The following is a 24,856-nucleotide window of genomic DNA, read 5'->3' as shown; positions in this document are numbered from 1 at the left end:
CTTAAAACCAATCCCCGGCAACGGCGCCAAAATTTGGTGCGTCGTTTTACACCAAAAATATCCGGCAGTTAGCCGGTATGCCCACACTGCGCAGACATCAGTAAGCAAAATCGTCTCCCAAGGGACTGGCGAGAATTTCTCCAATTAAAGTCTGCAAAGTAATCACGAAATTTTGAGAAGAAAATATAGAAAATACTAAACTTAAAATAAAATCCGAATAAACCAATTTTTTTTAATTAACTAAAAGATGAATAAAAATTCCAACAATTAATAAAAGAATTCCAGCAATCAATTAAGTCCACCCTAGTTCAATTATTCCGATCATCGATGCAAAAATAACTTTAAATTATGCAAACAAATCAGTTATAATCACCGAAGACGCTTCTGACGTGATCTTATTTCTCCTTAATTATTCGGTAACCAGGAAGACGCTTCACTAATTACTACCCTAATCGACTGACAACCATAAGAGACGCTCTATAGGTTTAATGAGCCGATAGCATTAATATCTAGAGAAACCCGATTCAAAACCAATAAACTCTGACGCAGGATTATTGAATTAAGACTGCTTTTCCCTTGACCCTGATGTGTCAATTTACCACTAATCAAACCTAAACCACAATTACGGATGGCCGGTTCAATTGGCTATATAATTAATTCTAACCCAATAAATATTTGCAACTATCTAATGGATTAAAACAATTAATATCATTAAACATGAAGAATCGCAGATGCAAGCATAAAATAAAGTATAAGAACAATTAGATCTCACAGAATAATTTCGCTAGTGCTTCCCTAATCGTTGCCGGAATAAAGAAATTTAGCTAGAACTCATAATAAAAATAAATCAAACAAAATAAATAATTAATTGCAAAGGAAAGATGAAGGAAATAAAACTTGAATTGAAAGAACTCCAAAATCGCGTCCAGTAGCTGCTCTCCCAAAGTGGCGTGAATTATGATGTGAATTATGATATCTCACTCGTTGATGTTCCAACTAATACTAATATATATATATAAGTAAAAAAAAAAAGTCTAAACCTAATTCTAGTCAAATTAAAGTGGCGTGAATAAGGCCCTAGCTAACAATAAAACTAATCTAGTCAAATTAAAGTGGCGCACAGGCCAAGGAAATTAACTAAAGAAACAATAGAAAAGTGGCGCATGGGGCCTTATCATCAAAATAAAGTGGCTAATGGGGTCTTAAAATCAAAATATGGCAGCTTATAATTTCTTTGTTTCAGACTTCGTCCAGGCAGAATTCGGCGTGCCCATTGACAGCTTCCTCTTCACACAGCTTCACCACTTCAAAACTTTTCTCAAAATCAACCATTTTCTCCAAAACCTATCAAATACCATCAAAATACATATAAGATCATAATCATATCCTAAAGATGATATTTAACACAAATTAAGCACAAAAATCATATCAAAAACTTCCAAATAAATGCGTATAAATACGCCCAATCACGCTTAAACATGCAATATATGGGAGAGTAATTATTTTGAGTTTGTTTACTATATTTTTACAGCAACTCGTCATCTTAGCTTTTTTCCATTAATTCGTTTTTTGCGTTGATACAGTTAATCCTGAGAGAAGTGAAATGTGTGTAATTCAGTGAAGCAAGCGATCTAGTGAAGAAGGAATAAGTGAGTATCCATTTTCTCCATCATGACTTGCTCAACCTCTTTTCGTAATTTTTTTTGTAATTCCCTATATATTCTTTGTTTGAAGAAAATGCATGTTTGGATACCAATTTGTTTCACAATTGATATGATTCTCAAAGACTCAAATTAACTTTATTAATCATTGTGTCTAAACTAAGGATTCACATCATTATTTATGCCCATAGACACAAAAGTGGTATTACTTAATGCTAAAATGTGAAATTCACAACCAAGCTTATGTAAGGAGATCAAATCATTTAGCTCCCTTGCCATTTCCTATTTTATGTTAATTTTAATTTACCTAGTTATAACAAGTTGTAGTGTTTACCAGCTCTAAGGTTGCAATTGCGAATTAGGAAACACAAAACAAAACAAATACCAAACATCTTCCATATTCCATTTTGAACATTACTTTTTATAAGGCTCGTTTGTTTGATAGTATGAGATAAGACTTGATATATTTGAGTGAAATGTCTTATACTGTACTCCCTCTCCTTGAAACATCTTCTTTTATTTCCATTTTCGTTCGTCCTCGAAGCATCTACCTAGTCCACTTTTGTAAACAATTCCACTAATTATTACTCTTTCAATCTTCACATATTTACACTAATTGCCACAAATCAACCCACCACTTTTCATTTTAATTGGTCTATTGGTCACTATTATCACTTTTTATATATCACTTTTTCTAATATATGAGATCTATTTCTACTCATCAAATAAACAGCCAACTTTTATTAAAACTCGCGTTGCCTCCCATTCGAAAGATGTTTTAGGGCCAGAGAGTGTATGGTATTAATATTATGTTTGATTAAATGTATTACATTATCTGTTTTATAAATCTATATAATATAAAAAATGGAGTTTTTCCCCCCGCTTTTTCTTTCTCCTCTCCCATAATTTTTTAGGGATATTTGCGGTAAAATACACGAACTTTCAGCAAATTCTGATTTTTCCCATAATCTTTAAAATTTGAAAAGAAATACACAACCTTTCGATTTTTTCTGAATTTTCCTACTGGTATAAAATACTCCCAAATTGAACCTGTTTTTTTAGGGCTTTCACTTAGATTTGTTGATACCTAAGCTGATGCATCGACTTTATTATGCCACATTTATTATCCGTCATGCTTAGGTATCAAAAAATCTAAGTCAAAAGCCCTAAAATCAACTTCTATTTGGTGTATTTCATATCCGTGGGAAAAAAATAGAAAAAATTGAAAGGTGGTACTCCTTCCGTCCCACTAAAGTGACTTGTATTCCATTTTGAGCTATCCCGCTATAAGTGGCCTATTTCCATAAATGGAAAAATTTAACCCTTAAAAAGGTGTAGGCACTACCACTTTTAACCAATTTACACATTTTCCTTAATTCTTGCTACAAGAATTAGTTTTTGTTGGATTTGAAGTATTGGAGGCTCTTCAACGTTTCCACAATAATCCCATGATCAAGGGTACTGCAAAAGCATGTGTCAACATTGAAGTCAAGAATGCTGTTGTGGAATCTTCAGAAATGGCTTCAAAATATTTGCTAATAAAACTGAGATTTTGTTGGGGAGATGTCTAAAATCATATACAAATAGAAATGATGAAAATCTAAAGTATCTTTTTCTGGGAAAAGAGGTAATATGAAGTTTAGTTTAATCCCTTAGTTATTGGCTGATTTGTTGTCTATTTTTCAGGTGGATTTAGAGGGGCATTTTGAGTATCTGTCAAGCTCTTATTGAGCCATTTTGAGCTTTGTTATAGATTTTCTAATAGAATCAAATAAATTTCAAGATGACATGAGGATATATGAGATCCATTAATATAATTTCTGTAGAACTAAATGTCAATCTCTCGGGCATGTGTCTATTGTTCTGTTTTTATGATTTTTTCTTCAAAAAGCTATTAATTTTATTTCATTGTATCCAACACTCCAGACTCCATCCTTATTGCAGTTTGTTTATTGTTAGTTACATCCCATCAAACTTGAACTATCTGTTATTGTTTTAACTCTCCAAACATTACTGCCCTTGATTGCAGTGAGTATGATTCTAAAGCCATGGCAGAGATAGGGGCGAAGAACGACGACAGCGTAGTTGTTGACTCTAAAGAGAAGGATGATGACAAAAATTCAGACAACAATATTGAAGATGGAAGTTGTGGAAGTTGAACTCAATCCCAGCAACAAGGGAAATGGAAAAAGGCACACCTATGAAAGAATGTTGAGCATATTATATAACATTAAAACAAAGTTTGAATTTGCATCACCATTAGAATCTTGTGCAGGACAGAATATTTGGTTTTAATTTATCAATTGCGTGTTTTTTCCTTGTTTTTATCAATTTTCTGACGACTACATTTTGTTCTGTGGGGCTACCACGGATGAATGTACATGTATTCACCTTCCATGAAGTCACTGCTTATTTTTGTGTGTGTGTGTGAGCGGTGGCCATGACAAAGAAGGCGCAGGCATCGATGAAGCCGGGTTTGTCGATGCACCACGTGTTGTGTTTCGGTCATTGATGCGTTGTCATCTTCCCAAATGGACTGCTCGGGATAGTTTTTTCACCCTCATGTGTGGATCCAACCGCCTTGTTTTGTCGTAGGTCTATCTTCTTTTCAGAGATGGAATCCTCTATCCCAGACTGTAGTGTGTACCGATGTGGACTACTTTTCAATACTCTTTAATTAACTATGTTGGGCTTATCTCGAAACTGAGTTGGGATAGGCCTTCATGATTCAAGCCCATTAAATATTTAGGTGATGGGTGGTTCATTTTATAGCCCCATTTTATTCAATATAGCCTCATATATAACAAAATAACAAAAAATAATAGTAGTATTTTAACCCTACGACCCTCAGATTCAATTCCTAATATAGGATAGTTGAAAACTCATTTTTTTTTATACTCAGGAGTGTCCTAATAAATAAGTGTCTTAATAGAGTCCATCTTTTGTTGCATGTTCTATAATATCTAGGTGATGTGTTCATTAACTTTGTGAAGGATTTTTGTGATAGAGTTAAGTATTTTACTTGTAGTTACTTTGCAAAACAGATTGACTTAGGCAAAAGTAAGAGGAAAAACGTAGTTTACTTCATATTGCGTAACCTCCGCGAAAGAGAGCTGCTATTTATAGATTTACATGGGGGGTATTTTAGCAGTCAAGCTGCTATCCCAGTACTCACATATTTTACTCCTCATCACTAGATGGAGCGTGCCGGGCTCGGTGCAGAGGTAATGCAATAGCATGAATTTCACGTGTGCGCCTGAAATTAAAAAAAAAAAAAATCGAAAAAGATCATCAGAATCACATTTCAAGCCCAATAGCTCTTATGTCTTCAAGTCGGACAAATGACAATTCCTAGTGGTCCTATTTTTATCGGAAATGTCTTTTTCAATTTAGTACAATTAATTTGTTTGATAGTTTTGTCAATTCAATTGTCAGTTATTTATAACAATTTACTTAATGTAACTAGCAGACAGAACGTGCGTTGCACGTTTAACTAATGTCATTTTATATAGGGTTAATAGCCGGAAAATACACGAACTATTTTCAAATTTGCATATTGCACATCACCTTTAAAATTAGCTCCAGAATACACAACCTTTTAATTTTATTGCAAATTGCACATGCGTTGACCACCACCTTGATCGGTGTTGACGTGGCACCGGAATTTTCAGACGTGGACTCACCGGCATTCAAAACGACGTCGTTTTTAGTGAGTATAATTAAAAATAAAAAATAAAAATGGAAAATTCGTGAAAACCTAATTCCTCTTCACCTTCCTCACTCCAATTCACCACCAGCGCCTCCCTCACCAGCGCCTCCCTCACCAGCCGCCTGCCTCAGTTCACCACCACCACTCCAATTCGTCGCCGACCGCCGCTCGCCTCCGCCCTCCTCGCCACAAGTCGCGCGGGCCTGGACCACCATCGAGGCCAGACGTCGCCGCTGCGCAGCTATTTCTGCGCCGCCGCCGTCCTTTTCCATCTGTAAAACGCCGCTCGCCTCCGCCCTCCTCGCCAACGTCAACCGCCTCACCGGGTTCCAGCCACCGATTTAGATTTGGGGGCTCTTGATCGGATTTTTTGAGGAATATTTGATGGAAATTTGGGGAAATTTCGCTGGGAACTGGGAATGGGCTCTGAACTGGGAGGTGGGCGCCGGTTTGCTGCTACGTCGGCGTCGGAGTTGTAGGCGGGGGTAGGGTTACCGCCGTGGATCTAGAGAAAGGGGAAGGCTGGGCTGCGGGTTTAATTTCTGGCAAGAAGATTCCGATGGAGTGGCAGATGCTTGTGATTTCTTCTCATATTTTGATTTCTTTGATTTTTGTGGTGGTGGTTATGGTGGAGGTGAGGAAAAACGGTGGTTGCGGTGGTTTGTGGTGGTGGAATGGCTTGCCGGATTCTGGAATGGCTCGCCGGAAAAGCAAGAATTTTTTTTTATTTTTTTTATTCTTCAATTTATCAAAACGACGTCGTTTTGCTCACATGGTTTGCCAACGTGTAAAAAAAACCACGTGGCTGTCCATGTCATCGTCGGTCAAACTTAAGAGTTGCCGGAATTTTCGCCATGTGCAATTTGCAACAAAATTATAAGGTGGTGTATTCTGAAGCTAATTTTAAAGGTGATGTGCGATATGCAAATTTGAAAATAGTTCGTGTATTTTCCGGCTATTAACCCTTTTATATATTAAAAGTTAAATATATAGATATTATTTTATAGTTTGAATTATTTGTAATTGTATCGAATCCAAACTAATTTTTATTACTATTATTTTAATTTAGGGACGAACATCTAGACGTGTGTAATTTTAATCTATAATATATGTGATGCGTGGCGACTTCATAGCTATGCATATGCGTGTGCAGATTCTAATCCAACTTCGAATCAGGCGTGTATATATAAATGACTTGTGTTCTCAATAAAAGTATTAGTATTTATTATGAATTAAATTATAATTTTTAGCAAAAGTTTGAAGTTCAAATGGATTGTCACGCGTTGTTTTCAAATGCAATAACGAATTAACAATCATACTAAAAAATGTATATTAAAATCAACAAATATTTTAAAAATTAAAAATGCATATTGCTATCTCCAAAAACAACAACAAAAAAAATTAAATTTTGAAATTCCAGCTGTATGTTGAGTGTCTTCAACACAATGCGAATCAATTGCATCTTTCCGATTCTTCATGATTTTGTTGTCCTGTTAAACATGTAAATATACTTTTATCGATGCATAATAACAATATATAAAATATTTTTAAAATTAAAAAATTACCTGTGATCAAAACTTGAGTGTTGACAACATTTTTTGTCAACATTTTTTGTCTAGCTTGTATTTGTTGTGGTCGGCTTAATCAACACTTTAGTAGTAGACGTTGAAGTTCCTCGAGATAGAGCAACATATCATTGTCCATGAGAAAGCTTCTTGTGCAGATACCCATCGTGCGTCTTGAAATTGTTTGATTTCATCAACTTGATGCGGTTCATCATCTTGGGCTATATGAACTACCACCCTATCATGTCCCTTATAGATATATTTATACAAATACTTAACAGCTGTGATACCAGAACATACCTCGACATTAATATGGCAGTTGTATCTGGACAATAGATGTGCATTATATGGTACAACCCATTGGTTGTCTAAGTCAGCATTCTGAACATGCATGTACAGTTGATCCATTTTTTCTTCTTTTGTAAATTGGATATCCATCTTTACCTTGTTGTGTGCTTTCACAATATGATCGTGGATAATGGCATTTGCATTTTCCTTTCACCATACAAGGATTATTTAGATTTTTCTCTCCACAAGGTCCATGCATCATATGTTTTTTCACCAATTCAAACAATTCAGAATTGTTTTCGTCATCGGGTAGTTCGACACTTACAAACTTATCTATTTCACTTGTCGTATTCAACTTATGCTCGGACTTGAAAATTATCAGCATGTGGACATGTGGTAACCCTCTCTTTTGAAATTCAACTACATCAACATGTGCAGCTACATGTCCAAAAAATTTCCTCTTGAATAATTGATCTTTCAAGTCTTGCAGTTTTGCTCGAAATACTCGTGTAGTTAAGTCTGGACGATCTTGAGCTGTTTGACCATCATATAATGCTTCTTGTATTTCTTTCCACTCTGGATTGCAAGTCATTGTAATGAATAGATCTGGTTTTCCAAATTTTTGTACTAATGTCATGCATTAAGATATCTACGACGCATATCTCTTGGTCCTCCTATAAATGTTGCTGGTAGAACAATTCTTTTGCCAACTTCATTCCCTCTTAATTCTCCATTAAAGACACTATCCACAATTCCTTGGTACAATTCTGCTCTCATACTTGATTGGTTTTGACGAAAAAAATCCAGTCTTGTTGTCTCCAATTTTATGTACATATCCACTCTATATTGCTATAATAATCTTCCAGCTAATAAGGCCATGTTTGATAAGTTGCTCAAGTTTTGTACAGATTAATAAACTCAAGCAAATGGAACAAGAGTTGGGCCTGCTTTGTTGCGTGGACATGTGTTTGATAGTCCACAGTATAGAGGACCAATAAATTCAACAATTGTTTGATAAGCAACGCAAAGACCCAATTATTTATATGTAATGACTATTATATCCTTGTTAATTATATGAAATTCACAAACCCCATCTAATTCTCTCTCTCCCTCACTATCTGATTCTCTTTCTCTCCCTCACTCTTCCTATCAGTGTATCACTGTGAACGGCTCCGGCGCGGCTGTGTCCGACTGACGCCGCCTCTCGTCCGTTCCCCCCCTTCTCGATGCATCGCTCAATTTCTCAATTATCAAACCTTGCTGTTGTGTGTGTGAGAGAGTTTTGGGAGCAATTGTTGTTGTTTTTGGTGAGTTCAGTCGGGGCTCGGAGGAGTATAAAGTAGGGGAAAGCGGTAGCTACTGTTGTCCGACCGAAAGAGTGGCGGTGACTCTCACTATTCGTGGTTGGAATAAAGAGGAAGATGGGGTTGTTGACGGTGAGAATGGCGAAGGTGGTGGCGGTCTTGTTGACTGCTGGCGGTTCAGCGATTGGAAGAGACAGAGGTGCAGGCGGTGGAGGTCGAAAGACCTCTGCTAATCGTACGGTGACAAAGCGACGGCGACACGAATTCACGTCGAGCTGCAGCCCATCGGAGAAGAGAGCGGCCGTGAAATTTAGGGATGAGGGTTCCTGAAATTGGGGAATTCTGGAGGACTAACAAATTGAAGGTCAGGATAGGGGAAGTAGTGGAGTCGGGGCTGGAGAATGGTGGCAGCAGCGGGCGGCGCTGCATGTTGACGGCGAAGAGAGAGAGAATGGGGAGGGACGAGAGGGAGAAGAGAAGGAGGGAGACGAGAAAATGAGGGGTTGGCTGTTGACGGCGATCCTCGCCGGCGAGAGAGCTTGCTGAATTTCATGAGGAAGATGAGAATGAGGAGAGATTCATGTTGCTGAGAGAGGTCGAGAGCGAGAGAGAAGATCTTCCGGAGAGAGGAGGAAGAACGAGGAGGAGAGAGAGAGAAATGAATTGGGGCAATTTTGGGAAAGAAAAATAAACCTGCCACTCCAGCTACACTAACCGGAGCCCACCCCCTCACCCATTTCCTTAGTTGAACAGTGAATTAGGCGCGGGCCATGCGCCAAGTCCGGGCCTCCAGCTATCCTTAAATTACATATCAAACACCAAAAAATTACCAATTTGCTATACAAACTACCCTTAACCACTAAATCAAACACGCCCTAAGAGTATGGATTGTCTTGGATTTCTAATCTGTATCTTATAACAAATATATTCTCGGCATGATACCTTCTTAACGTTTTGTCTTCTAACACCTAAAAACATAGAAAAATACAATATAAAAATAAAAAAAGTTACTCCCTCCGTCCGCCAAGATTATGTCACTTTCATGTACAAATTGTACATGAAAGTTACATAATCTTGGCGGACGGAGGGAGTATATTATAGTGATTAGTGAAATGAAATAAATACAACAATATACAAAATAAATATATATTTCAACAATTGCTTAATTATATAAAAGAATCTCAAACCAATTAACAACTAAAAGATTTTCAATTCAATTTATGTTAAAAAAAATAATTAAATATATTCATTATCACCTAAACACTCTAAATACAAATCAACACTTTATCGATTCAACTCATTCATAGGTAGGATTTATAGATTATGATTAAGTAGGGATTTTATTAAGACATATGCATAATGAGAGAAGTAAATAGCCTTAAGCTAAGGTGGAGCATAAATATTTGCAATTTGTAATTGTGAAATTCTGAAAATCAATTTATATTATTGTTTATATGATTAGTATGCTAAAGTTAATTAATGGGTGGGAATGAAAAGAATGTTCTCTACTCATAGCGAATTATAATGTCATGATTGGAATAATATAACTTTAGAAGAATAAAATTATCCAAAAGTTTAATACTACAATTTATCAAATTAGTAAAATCAATTACAAATATTATAAAAATATAAAATATGATACTTAACTAATTTAATCATCAATCAATTTATAAAAAATTAATAGACATACCTTGTTCTTCATTGGAGATAATATCGCTTGCAGTTATGGTTCTTGCTAATGAAGTAGAATCAGTGGTTCTTGCTAATGAAGTAGAAGTATAATTATATGTAATTAACCAATAATTAATTATGTGATAAAATTACAAGTAAAAAAAATATGTGATAAAATTAATGATCAAATTGTCTCAGAAATAATAAATTAAATATAATACTCTTAATTATTTTGTCTCATTTAAATTCTAATATGATGTCTCAATATTTTAAAAAATAAAAACAAAAATAATATCTTAATATATTCGATTACACCAAGCTGTGTTAACCGTTGGATCAATCTATAGATGTTCGGATGTCTATCCCAAACTTATATTTATTGAATCCCAAAATATTTTGTAAATATGGTTAGGATAAGAATAAAATAATTTAATAGATCAAAGACTTGTGATATATAGAAATCCACAATATTAGAATTAGAATTGTAATAGAAATCCACAACATATCCGCCTCTGATTTTCTTTCTCTGTTGCGTTTTTCTTTATCTTCTGCGTTTGAACAAAATTGAAGCTCAGAAATATTGAGATGACATTTTTGTATTGCTAAACCTTATTTAGTTCAGGTACAGTTTAGACATGCCTTCATTCTGCAAAAAATTGCATATAACTTATAAATCAGCCAAAATGACCAAAACAAAAATTTGAGGACATAACTGAACATTCGGAACCTTTGGATACATGTGTCGTAGTTTCAACTTTCAAGTGCAAAGTCACAGATCTATTCATAGTAAATTTAAATTGATAGTGACACTAAAACATACTCATAATAATGCATAAATTAGTAAAAACGCCAACTACTTTTATAGATTCCTTCCAAACAATCTCTACTTTTATTTTAGCTGCAGGTCACCAAAATAAGACTAACACTTCAAAAATTTAAACTTAGTATAGTCATTTTAAAATTAATATTAATGATTAATTGTTAAAAACAAATTAACACGTTCAATTTTTATTAGTAAAATAACGTTCAGTTTTTTTTACGAATGACATGATTTTTTTTTTGCATTTTAATAGAAAATTTGATGTTTAATGATCAGAGATATCACTCACATAATAATGCATAAGATTGTGAGCATTGGAATGTAATATGGTTAAAGTATCTAAACATGTCTGCTTACAAATTGGAAAGTGGCGTTAATTAGCATTGCAATAATTTATAAGAGACGGAGCGAGAATCAAAACTAACCTAAAACGGCCTTCGAAGAGGGGAGGCGGCAACCGGAGAAAGACTAAGAGCGGTGGTGAAGCACAAAAGAGAGCAAGGTAGACTGGAGGCTCAGAGCAGCGAGTGAGGAGAACCTGATCGGAGCTGGTGTAGACGGGAGGAGAACAACAAAATCTTATTGCTTACGAATGCACGATGCTGGTAGACCAGGCAAGAAATTGCTGATCGGAGCGCAGCGCCGAGGGAGCGAAGCACGAAAGAGAGCAAGATGTTGAAGAGGAAAAGAAGTGACGATGAGGTTAGATTAGGAGTAATCTAATAGAATATGATAAGAATGAAGAAGAAATTTAAGTAGAATATTATATTAGGAGTAATCTAATGGAAACTTCCTTCACTACTTCCATGTTTGAGTTGAATTAGGATTCTTTTATAATTAATTCCAATAAACATAAAGGAACGTGCTTAATATAATATTAAATACATTATAAATATACATAATATAAAATATGGAGAGGGGTAAAATAGGCAATCCACAAGTTGTCCCATAGAATGCTTAGGCTCTTTTTCTATTAGTATAGATGTATAATTTTAACTTTAATGAAATGTTAAATATTAAAATAGAAAAGTAAAAATGAGATTAAATGAAAATGAAGATTATACCGCCTATTATAACGTCAATGCACTGGAGAAAGGGAGGCGCCAAGGTGGAGACCACCTTATACCGCCTACCACTCGAGATGCTCTTAGTTAGAATTAAGTAAAATGGAGTTTCTTCTTTTTCATCTCCAATAATCAACTCTATATTTCACTTAGTAGAATATTCCATTTTTATGCTTTCTGTCATTACAAAGATACCATATTTATATATTTTAATACGTTTACCACATTGTTAAAATATTAACTAAATACTATAAATATTCAACAATTTTTTATATTAATACTACCCACCAAATCTTTCATGAGCTAACTAGTCAAAGTCAAAGTTTTTAAAAAAGTTTGGCAAAGATTGAAGTATAAAAAAATGGAAAAAAAAAAAACCTTATCTAGAATGAAAGGCAGTATACTCTTCTGCTATCTCTCTCACTCATCCAAATCTACTGCTTTGCTATCTCTCTCACTAAATTTCTCTCTTTCTCTCCATCTCTAAGTTATCCGCACAAAGAATGGAAGGGGAAGCTGCTGCCGCCGTCCTTCAAGTTCTAGTTCAAAATGTCATCGACCTTGGCAAGAAAGAGATCTCTCAGATCCGAGATCTCCACAAAAATGCAGAAAAGCTAACTAAGAGTCTCGAAACCATCCAGAAATACTTGAAGGATGCCGAGACGCGTGACATCACCAGCGAATTAGCTGTGAAGGAGTGGCTGAAGAAGCTTGAAGACGTGGCTTTCGATGCTGACAATGTTTTGGATGAACTCAACTATCATATTCTCTCTGACCAGATCAAGCCCGCCGAGCCTGAGGAGGAAAAGATACCATCATGCTTCTCACGCCTCTCATGCTTCTCATGCTGCAAGAATCTTTCACGTTCTCGAAATATGGCTCTTAAAATCAAAGATATCAATGAGCATTTGGAGTCCATTAACAAAGAGGCCACCGATCTTGGCCTCGTAGGGAGGCTTGACAATGCGCCTGCTTTGGTTATTACTACTATGGAAACTGATTCATTCACTCTTGATCCAATTTTTATTGGAAGAGATGATGTTGAGTTGGAAATAGTTGAGATGCTTACAAATAGCATCACAACTGATGAAAAATCACTTTCCACCCTTGCCATTGTCGGGATTGGGGGATTGGGGAAGACGACATTGACTAGGAAAGTCTTCAATCATGCAAAGATGAAGAGTCGGTTTGGATCGCGTATTTGGGTGCATGTTTCTCCTAATTTTGATCCAATCATTCTTTTCAAGAAAATTCTCAATAAGTTGACTTCTTATCCAGTTGAAATTGCGGATAGACAGGATATTCTTTCAAAGCTTCAAGAAGCTTTGAAAGATATAACTTATCTTCTTGTACTTGATGATGCATGGAATGAAGATATTTTGAAATGGAAAGATTTTATGGATTCCTTGTTGGGAGTTAGTTGTGCTAAGGGAAATGCCATTGTTGTTACCACGAGAAAAAAGACGGTTGCTTCAATTGTGAGTCCACTTCATACACATGAGTTGGAAGGCTTATCAGAGGAAAATTGTTGGTCAATAATCAAAGTTAAAACCTTTGGAGAAGGAAACGTTCCATCAGAATTTGAGACTATTGGGAAAAAGATTGCAAGAAAATGTCAAGGTTTGCCATTAGCTGCCAACGTAGTTGGGGGAATACTGAGCAATCAATCTAAGGAAAAATGGCGTTCAATCGAGGAGAAATGGCTTTCACCCGAAGAAGGAGGAGATAATATCACTGAAATATTGAGACTGAGCTTCGATAATTTGTCTTTGCCGTCACTTAAGAAGTGCTTCACATACTGTGCGATGTTTCCTAAAGGCTCCAAAATCATGAAAAGGGAACTGATTGAGATGTGGATGGCAGAAGGTTTTCTTCAAGCTGATGGAAGGGATGACATGGAGTCCGTGGGCGAAAAATTTGTCAGCGTTCTTCTGCACAACTCTTTACTGCAAGTTTCAGAAAGAGAGGATGACGGAAATGTAGAAAGTTGTGGCATGCACGATCTTGTGCACGATCTGGCTTGTTCTGTTTCAAGTTCCTCTAACAGTACAGGTGGTAGCAGCCGAGTTCGATACATGACTCTCGAAGAAGACGAATCGAGTCAAATCCCAAAAGAAATTGCAAAATCTTTGCGTACGTTACTAATAACATCCAAAGGTGATATTTCTGATATCAACTTCTCAGACTTGGAAAGTTTGCATGTTTTACGTCTTGAGTCTGGATATCAAGTTAAAGAGCTGCCAAGTTCAATTAAAAAGTTGATACATTTGAGAGATTTTGACATTTCAAAGACAAGTATTAAAGATTTGCCGGATTGGATTGGTGAATTCTTTCACTTGCAGACGTTGAGAGTACACTTGCGGGGAGTACGCTCAAATGAGGTGAGTAAACTGCCATGTACGATTAAGTACTTGATTAACTTGAGGCATCTTTATATTAATCAGTGGGTAGAGTTGCCTATGGGAATTGGGGGATTAACTTCTCTCCAAACGCTAAAGTACTTTCCAGTAGGCGACGAGAATGGCTGCAAGATTGAAGAGCTCGGAAGTTTGAATAATCTTAAAGGAGAGTTAGAGATTCGGAATCTGGAAAGGGTTCATGACAAGGAAGAGGCTGGGAAAGCCAATTTATTCAAAAAGTCTAAAATATTGGAGCTGCATTTGAATTGGGATCGATATAGAGAAGGTGGAACAAATGATGAGGATGTATTGGAAGGCCTTCAACCTCACTCAGATCTGAGGGAGTTAAAGATTTGGGGATTCAAAGGCAGTAGGTTTCCATTATGGACTGAGAAGATGTCAGTTCGAGATGCGCCTCAAGGCTCTTGGGTGCTACTTAACAACTTAATGTCGTTATATCTCTTTCACTGCAGAGAATGTGAAGAGATCCCAATGTTGGGGCAGTTGCCCAATCTCAAGTCCCTTGAGTTGAGAGGATGGAGGAATTTGAAGTGTATAAATTCATCATTCTACGGAATGGTGAACAAGGACACACGCATTGTTTTTCCAGCTCTTGAGAGGTTAGAATTGTATCGCATGCATAAGCTGGCAGAGTGGGCAGAAATAGAAATTTCGGATGGAAGTGAAGTGAAGTTATTTCCTCGCCTCCGATATTTGAGAATTAGGGAGTGCGAGCAATTGAGGAGTGTTCCAAGTCATGTCTCGTCATGCCTTGAAGAATTGATAATTAGAGAGATCGGTGTGGAATGTCTGCCAGCTGATTGGTTATTGAGTAACAACGAGACTCTCTCGGAGTTGTATATAGTGGACTGCCCGAATTTGAGAGAAATATCAGATAGGTGGGGAGAAGAAGAATCACAAGGAAGAAGCTTCACAATCACATCCCTCCCTATATTCCCTCGTCTAACAAAATTGTATATTGGAGGCGTTCCTAAGTTAAGTTTGGAGACTGTGGATGGCATATTGCAAGGATGCTGCCACTCACTTGATAAGTTATCTCTGAAGGGGATGGAAAGTTGGGAATGCCTGCCTGAATCAATTCAACATCTCACTACTCTTACTTGGTTAGAGTTAAAGGATTTTGGAATCGAAGAGTTACCTGAATGGTTAGGGAACCTCTCATCTCTAAAGCAGTTGAATTTACATAACTGCAAAAGTCTAAGGTGTCTACCATCTATGGATGCAATGCAACGCCTCACAACATTAAACACACTAATTATTTGGTATTGCCCAAAATTAGTGATTAAAAGAGAGGCAGCTGATTCTGAATGGCCCAAGCTTTCCCATATCCCTAGAATCTACATCCAAATTGATGGCTCCGGCCTCCGGTGAATGTGAGTATTATTATAAATTGAAGTAGCGTAGCAATATCTATTATCTTATTCTATGAAGTTTCTAATTCAATTGCTATTATTAGTTTCTCTAATTTCAACTTTGAATGCTTTACTTTAATTTCGTGATTATTAATTATGATTCATTTCATCTAATTAGGGTATATAATTATATTAAGAATAATTCATAGTATTAAAATAATAGATATAAGAACGTAATATAGTGACATACATAAAATTGTGGGACGTTGGATCTCATCCTTTAGTTTGGTGCTCCCACTCATCTCAATATGCTTAAACTTGCAATAAGAGATTAATTATTTTGAGTTTGTTTACTATATTTTTACAGCAACTCATCATCTTAGCTTTTTTTTTTTTCCATTAATTCTTTTTTGTGTTGATACAATTGATTTTGAGGGTACAGTTGTTTCTGAGGAAAGTGAATGAAGAACACATTTGCGTTTCATGAGCTGAAGCAATCGATCTAGTGAAGAAGGAATAAGTGAGTATCCATTTTCTTCATCTTCATTATGACTTGCTCAACCTCTTTTCATAATTTTTTTTGTAATTCCATATAAATTCTTTGTTTGAAACTTTAGTTGATAGGATTATTATATCGAGGGTTGAAGAAGATGCATGTTTGGATACCAATTTGTTTCACAATTGATATGATTCTCAAAGACTCACTCGCCATTTCCCATTCTATGACAAAAATTCAGACAACAATGTTGAAGGAAGATAGTGAAACAGAGGATTCAGCAGCTGTGGAAGTTGAACCCAATCCCACCAACAAGGGAAAAGGAAAAAAGGCACACCAATGAAAGAATGTTGAGCATATCATATAACATTAAAACAAAGTTTCAATTTGCATCACCATTAGAATCTTACAAGTAAGTTCTAACTGGCAGGACAGGATATTTGGTTTTACTTTATCAATTGCATGTTTTTTCTTGTCTTTATAAACGGACGAAAGTAGTAATAAGACTTTCAATTTGCGTAGACGAAGGTAGTAATAAAACTACGATTTGAATTTTCTAAGCAGAGCAGTTTTTCTAAGCCGCGGTTAACTATTGGTGAGCGTGAAAATCCTTAATATAATACGTTGTTATGTATTGGGGAAAGAGTTTGATTACGACGTTGTTTTCTTTTTATTTGATTAGGAAATGAATCAATTTATCAATTAAATAGGTATTTTGGTGTTATATGTGAAAAAGTATGGTTTTGGAAATTTGTTTGCTTCGTTAAAGGGATTGAGTAAATGGAAGGTCGTTTTGGTTGAGAAATGACTGAGAATATGTTTTGGTATTAATCTGAGTGGTTTGGATTGTGCGTTGGTATTTTTCGATGAAATTTGGACCTAGTGTTACTGGTATGAGAATGGAAATAATAAGGTTAAGGTTATATTAGTGCTGAAAACAACTTGAAAAACGATATTACTATTTAAAATTAATTTTAAAATCCTAAAAATTACATAAAAAAATACATAAAACTTAATTAAATAAAAATAATTCATAAAATAACTATTCTGGTCCTAGAGGTTCGAAACGTGTCCAAACGTGCTCCATCAAATCATGTTGGAGCATAGCATGCATAAAGAAGGAAATATTGGAAATATTGGAAGATTGAAGGAATAGAATTGTTGTTGTGTGAACTCTGTTAACTCTGTTAGGATTATCTCAAAACTGAGTTGAGATGGGCCTTCATGATTAAAGCCCATTATCTAGCTACTTTTTAGATCATGGGTGATTCTATTGATAGTCTTCATTTTACTCAATGTATAATGCATATTCTTTTCATGCTTTAAAACACATAGTTAAGTAATTACACTCAATACATATACAAAATAATATTAATGTCATTATGCAATCATGTTTAAATAATTAATTAAACCCAATTAAGAGTCTAATTAATTAATTTAAACAACTTAATTAATAAATAAGTATGAGACATAGTTACATATATAAAATTGTGGGACAATTGATCTCATCCCTTAGTTTGTTGCTTAAACAATAGGAGATAAATTATTTTGAGTTTGTTTACTATATTTTTACAGCGACTTATCATCTTATCTTTTTTACCATTAAATAATTCTTTTTCGTATTGATACAGAATAAAGTGAAAGAAGCAAACAGTTGTGTTTGAGGTGCCTCCAAAGAATTAGGAGGTGAAGGAAGCGATCTAGTGAAGAAGGAAGTGAGTATCCATTTTCTCCATCATGACTTGCTCAACCTCTTTACGTAATTTTTTTTGTAATTCCCTATATATTCTTTGTTTGAACTTTAATTGATAGGATTATTATGTCTAGGGTTGAAGAAAATGCATGTTTCGATACCAATTTGTTTCACAATTGATATGATTCTCAAAGACTCAAACTTCATTGATCATTATAAGGAATTATTTTGAGTAGATCACTTCTATATCTATAGAAACAGTTGTGTCAAAACTAAGGATTCACATCACTATTTATGCCCATACACACAAAAGTGGTAAGAATTCACAACCAAGTTTATGCAAAGGAGATCAAATCATTTAGCTCACTTGCCATTTCCTATTTTATGTTAATTTTAATTTACCTAATTATAAAAGGTTGTAGTGTTTACTAGCTCCAAGGTTGCAAATGCGAATTAGGAAAGCAAAACAAAACAAAACAAAAATGAAACGAAAAAGCTTGAGAGATGCAATGTTTGTTAATCTCATCTCATGTTGGGCTTGGTTGAATAAATTCTGTTTTACAAATAAATTATGATAGGAGAGTGATTTTTAATTCGAATTCAAGTGAAATATCTTTATAATAATCTAAATTCAGAGGCGCTAACGAGCTTGCTCGTGGGGAAGAACGACGACAATGTAGTTGTTCAGTCTGAGGAGAAGGATGATGACAAAAATTCAGACAGCATTGTTGAAGATGAAGATAGAGAAACAGAGGATTCAGCAGCTGTGGAAGTTGAATCAATATATATGTTTTCATGGTGAAGTGTTAAAGAAAGAAACATGGTTGAATCATGAAGCATGTGTTGATAAAGAAAAGGATGAAGATTCACATCTTCTCCATCTTCAATGTTTGAGCAATCTTATTAGACAAACAATACGCCGTTGATTGAATGGTGATCATTGGATTAACACCAACAGCTCCCGGCAGCACAATCGCATCACACACAAATAGCCCCTTTGCCTCCCAACTCTCCCCATTCTCATCAACTGCACCTTCCTCTTCATCCACCCCCATTCTGCAGCTCCCCATCTGATGCGACGTGCAAAACGTCGTCCACGCCCTCGACATCGCCCTCGGCCCCTCCCCTGCCACCACGGTGTCGAGAAACTCCTCCACGACGACCCATACAACCGCAGACGACCTGTGGCGGCCCATAACGCTGGATCAGAGCATGGGGTTGGCTTCAACCTATTCTTCAAAGCATGAATTAGCTTGTTGGGCTTATGTGGAAACTGAGTTGAGATGGGCCTTTATGATTCAAGCCCATTAAAATTTCTATGTATTGATCCACCACGATGGGATTAAATATTAAGGGAAGTAGAGGGTGTTTTTAGGCCGCATCTTTTCGAGCAATGGTATTAGTTAAAAATGTTAATCTAGTGGGTCCAAATAGAATATTACTGGCTTTTATTTCATTCACTAAACTCACGCGGTAACTGCAAATAATTATAATAGTGTAAACGCTCGGGCATGTATCTTATCAATTATGCAAAGTAAATTCCAATATATCAATTTAACTTGCCCAATCCAATTTTGGCCCAACTCTATTTCAATATACATTGCACTCCTAATAGAGGCCCAATTTCTCTCTTTACCTGAATCAAACTTGACAAGCCCAACCCAAGAATAGAGAAGGCCTCTCTCTCATCCAAATTTCTAAGGCAGCTTGGTGCTGCGGAGGAGATGATTATCACCCTTAGCATATATATTAAGAACCTTTAATGACGGTAGATTTGAGTGGATTATACGGCTGTGATTTAATTTAAGATTCATTGTATAATTCTATTGATTATGCCAACTAATTCACACTCAAATGGACGAAGGGGTAAAATCGATATTGACTGTTGACTTTCCATATCACCATCATAACTCTTCTGATTTTGGCGTCTGGATACCTGCCAAATTAAAGATTCGATTTTGATTGATTAACCCAGCTTTAATGCGTGAATTGTTTCTTGATATTTAAAAAAAAAATTGATTAAATCTACAATACAGTTGGGAACTGGATAATCATTGCTATTGTTTAAATGCATTCACCTAAATCTTCTTTTATTCCCATATGAACTGATACATATTACTTAAACTTTCAGAGGAAGGAACGTGCATCGGACACTCGAATCCACTGTTTTCGACTATTTTCCGTCCAATTCATAGGTGAAATTGTAGCAACGGGACATATTGATGGCGAGAACTAAACCTAATCGAAAAGGTTAGATTTTTTTTTTGGACGAAACATGTTGTTCTTGTATTTTTTGAAAGATTTCTATGAATATGCTTGAAAAAAATGTATGAATCATTAGGTTTTGGACGAAACACGTTGTTCTTGTATTTTTTTGGACGAAAGGCTTCATGCAATATAGTTGCCAATTGCATGAATATGCTTGAAAAAATGTATGAATCATTGGGTTTTAATCTATGAATTTCGAATATAGTTACTTGCATGGTTGTAGTTGCTTGGAAAAATGTATGAATCGTTAGGGTTTAATCTATGAATTTACTTCATTCTGATATGAATATTTACCTATTTGTACATGAAGTGTTGATTGCTGAGATTCATGTGTGAATCGTTAGTATTTAAATTGTGAATTTTGATATTAGTTAGTTGCATGGCTGTGCACTTATTTAAAAAATGAAAAAGCCCACCTCCGTTGGGCGCTTGAATTTACTTCGTTCTGATATGAATATTGCCCTGTTTGTGCATGAATTGTACATGACATGTAGTTGATTGTTCCATTTGTTTTGACTAGAATGCTAAGGCCGTTGAAAGCTCCATGACTATTGGGGATGGAGGACTGTTGCAAGCAGAGGTGTGGTTCTAAATTCCACTTTGATAAAGCATCATGTAATCTAGTTACTGCTTGCGTGAATATACTTCATTCTGATATGAATTTTGATCTGTGTATAAATGGATTGTAATTGACATGTAGTTCATTTTCATATTTCACTCTAAACAGCCTGCTGATATTGGTAGTGATATATCCACAACTGCTGTTGTCGGTGGACAATCGCACGTAGAGGTCACGTTTTGATGCTGCAATGGAAGAAAGTGCAAAATTAAGTTTTGATGTTGGTTCACCGGTCTGCCACGTAGAGGTCACGTTTTGAATCATAATGAGGTGTTACGGTCTGCCAGTTCACCGGCTCGTTTTTTCCGCCGCAATGGAAGAAAGTGCAAAATTAAGTTTTCTATTGGATATTTGCAAGACTAAATTTGATGCTGTTATGTATTGCATGAATTATTTTTTATTTAGGGTTAATTAATTACGCCAAAAATCATGAACTATACTCCAATTTCCAAATTTTCTATGAACTTATTTTTTTCCTTGATTCATATGTCCATAATTTATATATTGTTTTAAATTATTGGAAATTGTTGATTTATCCTTGGTCGTTTTCAGCACCTGTCATCAAAATTTAGATCATCTGATAATTTCAGGTGTTGCTCACGCATTCGTATAATGTATAAATATAATGGAGCAGCTGTTGGATCATATGTCAATACACAGTTTAAATTAGACAGTACAACACATATAGTTAGGAGCGTTGTAAATAATGAAAATAAAAATTAATAAGCAGCAATATGATATTAATCTACACAGTAACAAATTCATTATTCGTGTATTTCGAAAAGGAATATCTTCTCAATTGGCAAATAAATATATGAATTTATCGTTCATGCGTCCGTTCGACAATGAAATAATGAATTTTATAATGAAACAATAATATTAAGTTTGCACCTACATCCAAACATGGAAAAATACATGTTACAACCATTTAATTTAATGAGAGAGCATGATTCATACGTCAATTCATATGATTATTCAAATATAATTAAAGATTCGTGTGTCCATCAAAAAATTATGAGCATGTTCATAAAAAGTGGACGAATAAATAAGAATTACTGTATGAACCGCAATGCAACTGTGTATGAATAAAAAAGTATGTGTACTTCGGCATAATAGTAGCAACGAAACAATGAATTGTTCATCTTAATTTATGAATCTGTTTATGCGATTTGAATGAATATCAACGTATTCTTGCGTGAATCATTATGTAATTGTGGGTGAATAAAAAATAAGTAAAATTCAGTATTCCTGGTCTGCATGTTATCGTGTTCTACATATATAATGGGATAAAACCTTTAATTGTGATTGAATAATACAATCCCCTTAATTAAGGAAAGGATAATAACCGAAATTAAGAAATTACATTTCTATCCTCTTATTGTAATCAGCGAAATATGCAGCATAAATCTTGGGATCAAATCTAACCGTTGATTGTTATTGATCCATTGGTTAATAATGGTTCTTAATTTATATCCTAAATCTAGTTCTTATTTTAGCCCAACCATATATATATATATATATATATATATATATATATATATATATATATATATATATATATATAGGGCGGTTATTCAATAAACCACTCTTATTTTAAGAATTACGAACCAGCAAAAATGCATGAATTTTATGTATAACAGGCATGAATAAACTGTATAAAGGTATGAATATCGAAAAAAATAATTTTTTGCTACCTTTGGGATTCGAACTCATGACCATGAATATATCCAACAAGGTGATGAATCAACCGTAGATCTTGATGATCTAAGGGTATTTTAATAAGCGTTCTTATTTTAGCCTTCCCCTATATATATATATATATATATATATATATATATGGTTGAGTGAACAAACGTATTTAGTAAAAATATAGAAAAACTCGCCACCAGCAGGATTCGAACCCGGGACAAATTGTTGTTCATGCAGTACATTGATCTGTTCATTAAAATTATAGGTCTGTTCGTTTTTATTTTACGAATTCTCTATTCTCCACAATATTTAGCTTATCTGTTGAACCCTTCTCTATATATATATATATATAGGAAGAGATTCTAATAAAAACCTCTGTTAAAATGAGAACTAGGAACCTAATCTTGACCTTTTAAATATTAGATCTAATGGTTAGGATTTAGTCAACAAAAGAAATTGTGCATCTATTATATTTTACTGTGCACTTAAAAAATATGCAATTTATGCAATTGAAATCAACAATGCAAAATACTCAAGCAAATCGAAATTGTGCATCTATGCAATTGAAACTGTGCATCTATGCAATCGAAATTGTGCATCTGTAGTTTAATCTCAGCCCTCTATTTTATTTAAATCAATGGCTTTAAATTGGTTCCTAGTTTTCATCTTAAGAGGGGTTTTTATATTAACCCTACCATATATATATATATATATATATATATATATATATATATATATAGGGTTCAATTCTAGGGAGAAGTTGTAAATGAGATTAATGAACTTTTCAATAAATTCTTTGAACTTTTCAATATAACTGATGAACTCACAAATCTATTCAATATATATATATATATATATATATATATATATATATATATATTTTTGAGGAGATGATGAGTTACAAGCTTGAACAAGTATGTGTTTGCAGAAACAGATCTTCTTAGAAAAGCAGACAAGATAGAGGAGTTGCAGGTAATTATACTATCTTAATTATGATGCTTAATTCAATACATATAAACTGCCTTGTACAATAATGCATTCATATCATAGACTGTATTATCTCTATTAATTAATAACACTAATGAACTCTTATTGGCTTAAATCCTCTTACGTTGAACATTTCATTATGCCAGCTAATGATGAATTAATCAGCTTATCATTTCTTAAACCTTATTATTGAGTTTTCGTTGTCGGAGTGGTTGAGAAATAATGAGGGATAATTATTGAATGAAGAAGAAGAAGAAGACAAGATAATGTGCTGCCTTGTTGATAATAAAACAATTGGTGTGATAGAAAACATATTGGTATTTCAAATATTGTTTATGAATAAATTGTCTTGTTCATGCAACCACATGTTCACGCGTAAAGATGCCTCGATGAGATTGAATTCTATTTAAAAATTGAAAAACAAAGACTTAGAAGTCTTGTTCAATTTGCACCAATTAATTCTCTCTCTCTCTCTTTCTCTCTCACGCACACATAATCTCACACACATAGCAACTTTTGTAAAGCCTTGTTAAGTTTGCAGCAATTCTCACTCTCTCACACACACACAGAAAATTTAGTAAACTTTTGTTCAGTTTGCACCAATTCTCTCTCTCTCTCTCTCTCTCTCACACACACACACATCCACATAGCAAATTTAGTAAACCATCACTGTAACATGGATAAAATTCTCAAATCGATAATTTTCTCAAACTGCATATAATTCGTCGTGGTTTCAAAACGCAGCCGCTCCAACATTGTCGCGTCTGTATGCAAAATCTACAGATACGGAAAAAATACTATATGGATCTTATCAACCTCTCCATGCATTTGCACATTTCAATAAACGTTTCTTGATTTCGAAATTGCCAATGATTTTCCACACAAAAAGAAGAAAAAGAAAAAAGGTCTCTTCCCAGAGAGTTATCACAAATCTGTTACTATGTAAACACAAGGTTCTATGAAATTCGGTCAATAAGCTTCTCGTTAAGTATTCAAAACTCTCTCTCAGCCTCGTTTTCCTAAAAAGAATCCATAGATACGGAGATAAGCCTACACTAATTGTTTGGTCCGACACTTTTTAACTTCAAAAGATGGACGGCATTCCATGACATGTTGCAAGATTCTAACGACTAAGGTTTCGAACCTCCAACACTTGCTTTCTAGAATGAAGATTATATACTATCTCATTATTTTTTCTTCATCATTATTATTCATTCTAATCTACTTTCACTTCTTCATCTCGTCCCCAT

General features: G+C 34.8%; 2 protein-coding genes across 2 annotated transcripts; one reads left to right on the top strand and one right to left on the bottom strand.

Annotated features, from left to right (window-relative positions):
- Nucleotides 1–1,239: 1,239 nt before the first annotated feature.
- On the bottom strand, nt 1,240–7,815 carry LOC130997028 (uncharacterized). The gene is made up of 3 exons (XM_057922306.1): nt 7,549–7,815; nt 7,236–7,430; nt 1,240–1,344 (listed from the first exon to the last, which is right to left on the bottom strand). Exons 1-3 carry the CDS (start codon nt 7,813–7,815, stop codon nt 1,240–1,242), a joined length of 567 nt encoding a protein of 188 aa, XP_057778289.1.
- Nucleotides 7,816–12,585: 4,770 nt separating this feature from the next.
- Nucleotides 12,586–15,873, top strand: LOC130997026 (putative disease resistance protein RGA3). The gene has a single exon (XM_057922305.1). The coding sequence runs from the start codon at nt 12,586–12,588 to the stop codon at nt 15,871–15,873; it is 3,288 nt and encodes a 1,095-aa protein (XP_057778288.1).
- Nucleotides 15,874–24,856: the final 8,983 nt, after the last annotated feature.

Source organism: Salvia miltiorrhiza, chromosome 8, assembly GCF_028751815.1.
Source record: "Salvia miltiorrhiza cultivar Shanhuang (shh) chromosome 8, IMPLAD_Smil_shh, whole genome shotgun sequence".
NCBI classification, from domain to species: domain Eukaryota; kingdom Viridiplantae; phylum Streptophyta; class Magnoliopsida; order Lamiales; family Lamiaceae; genus Salvia; species Salvia miltiorrhiza.
This window is presented reverse-complemented; position numbering and strand designations above follow the sequence as displayed.

Excerpts from the sequence above, each read along its gene's own strand:
- LOC130997028 (XM_057922306.1), bottom strand. The coding sequence starts at position 7,815 with ATGACTTGCAATCCAGAGTGGAAAGAAATACAAGAAGCATTATATGAT. Across the intron at positions 7,431-7,548 it reads CAAGTGAAATAGATAAGTTT|GAAAATGCAAATGCCATTAT; the intron begins GTAAGTGTCGAA and ends GTATGGTGAAAG. Across the intron at positions 1,345-7,235 it reads ACTGCCATATTAATGTCGAG|GTTTTGGAGAAAATGGTTGA; the intron begins GTATGTTCTGGT and ends GGTATTTGATAG.
- LOC130997026 (XM_057922305.1), top strand. The coding sequence starts at position 12,586 with ATGGAAGGGGAAGCTGCTGCCGCCGTCCTTCAAGTTCTAGTTCAAAAT.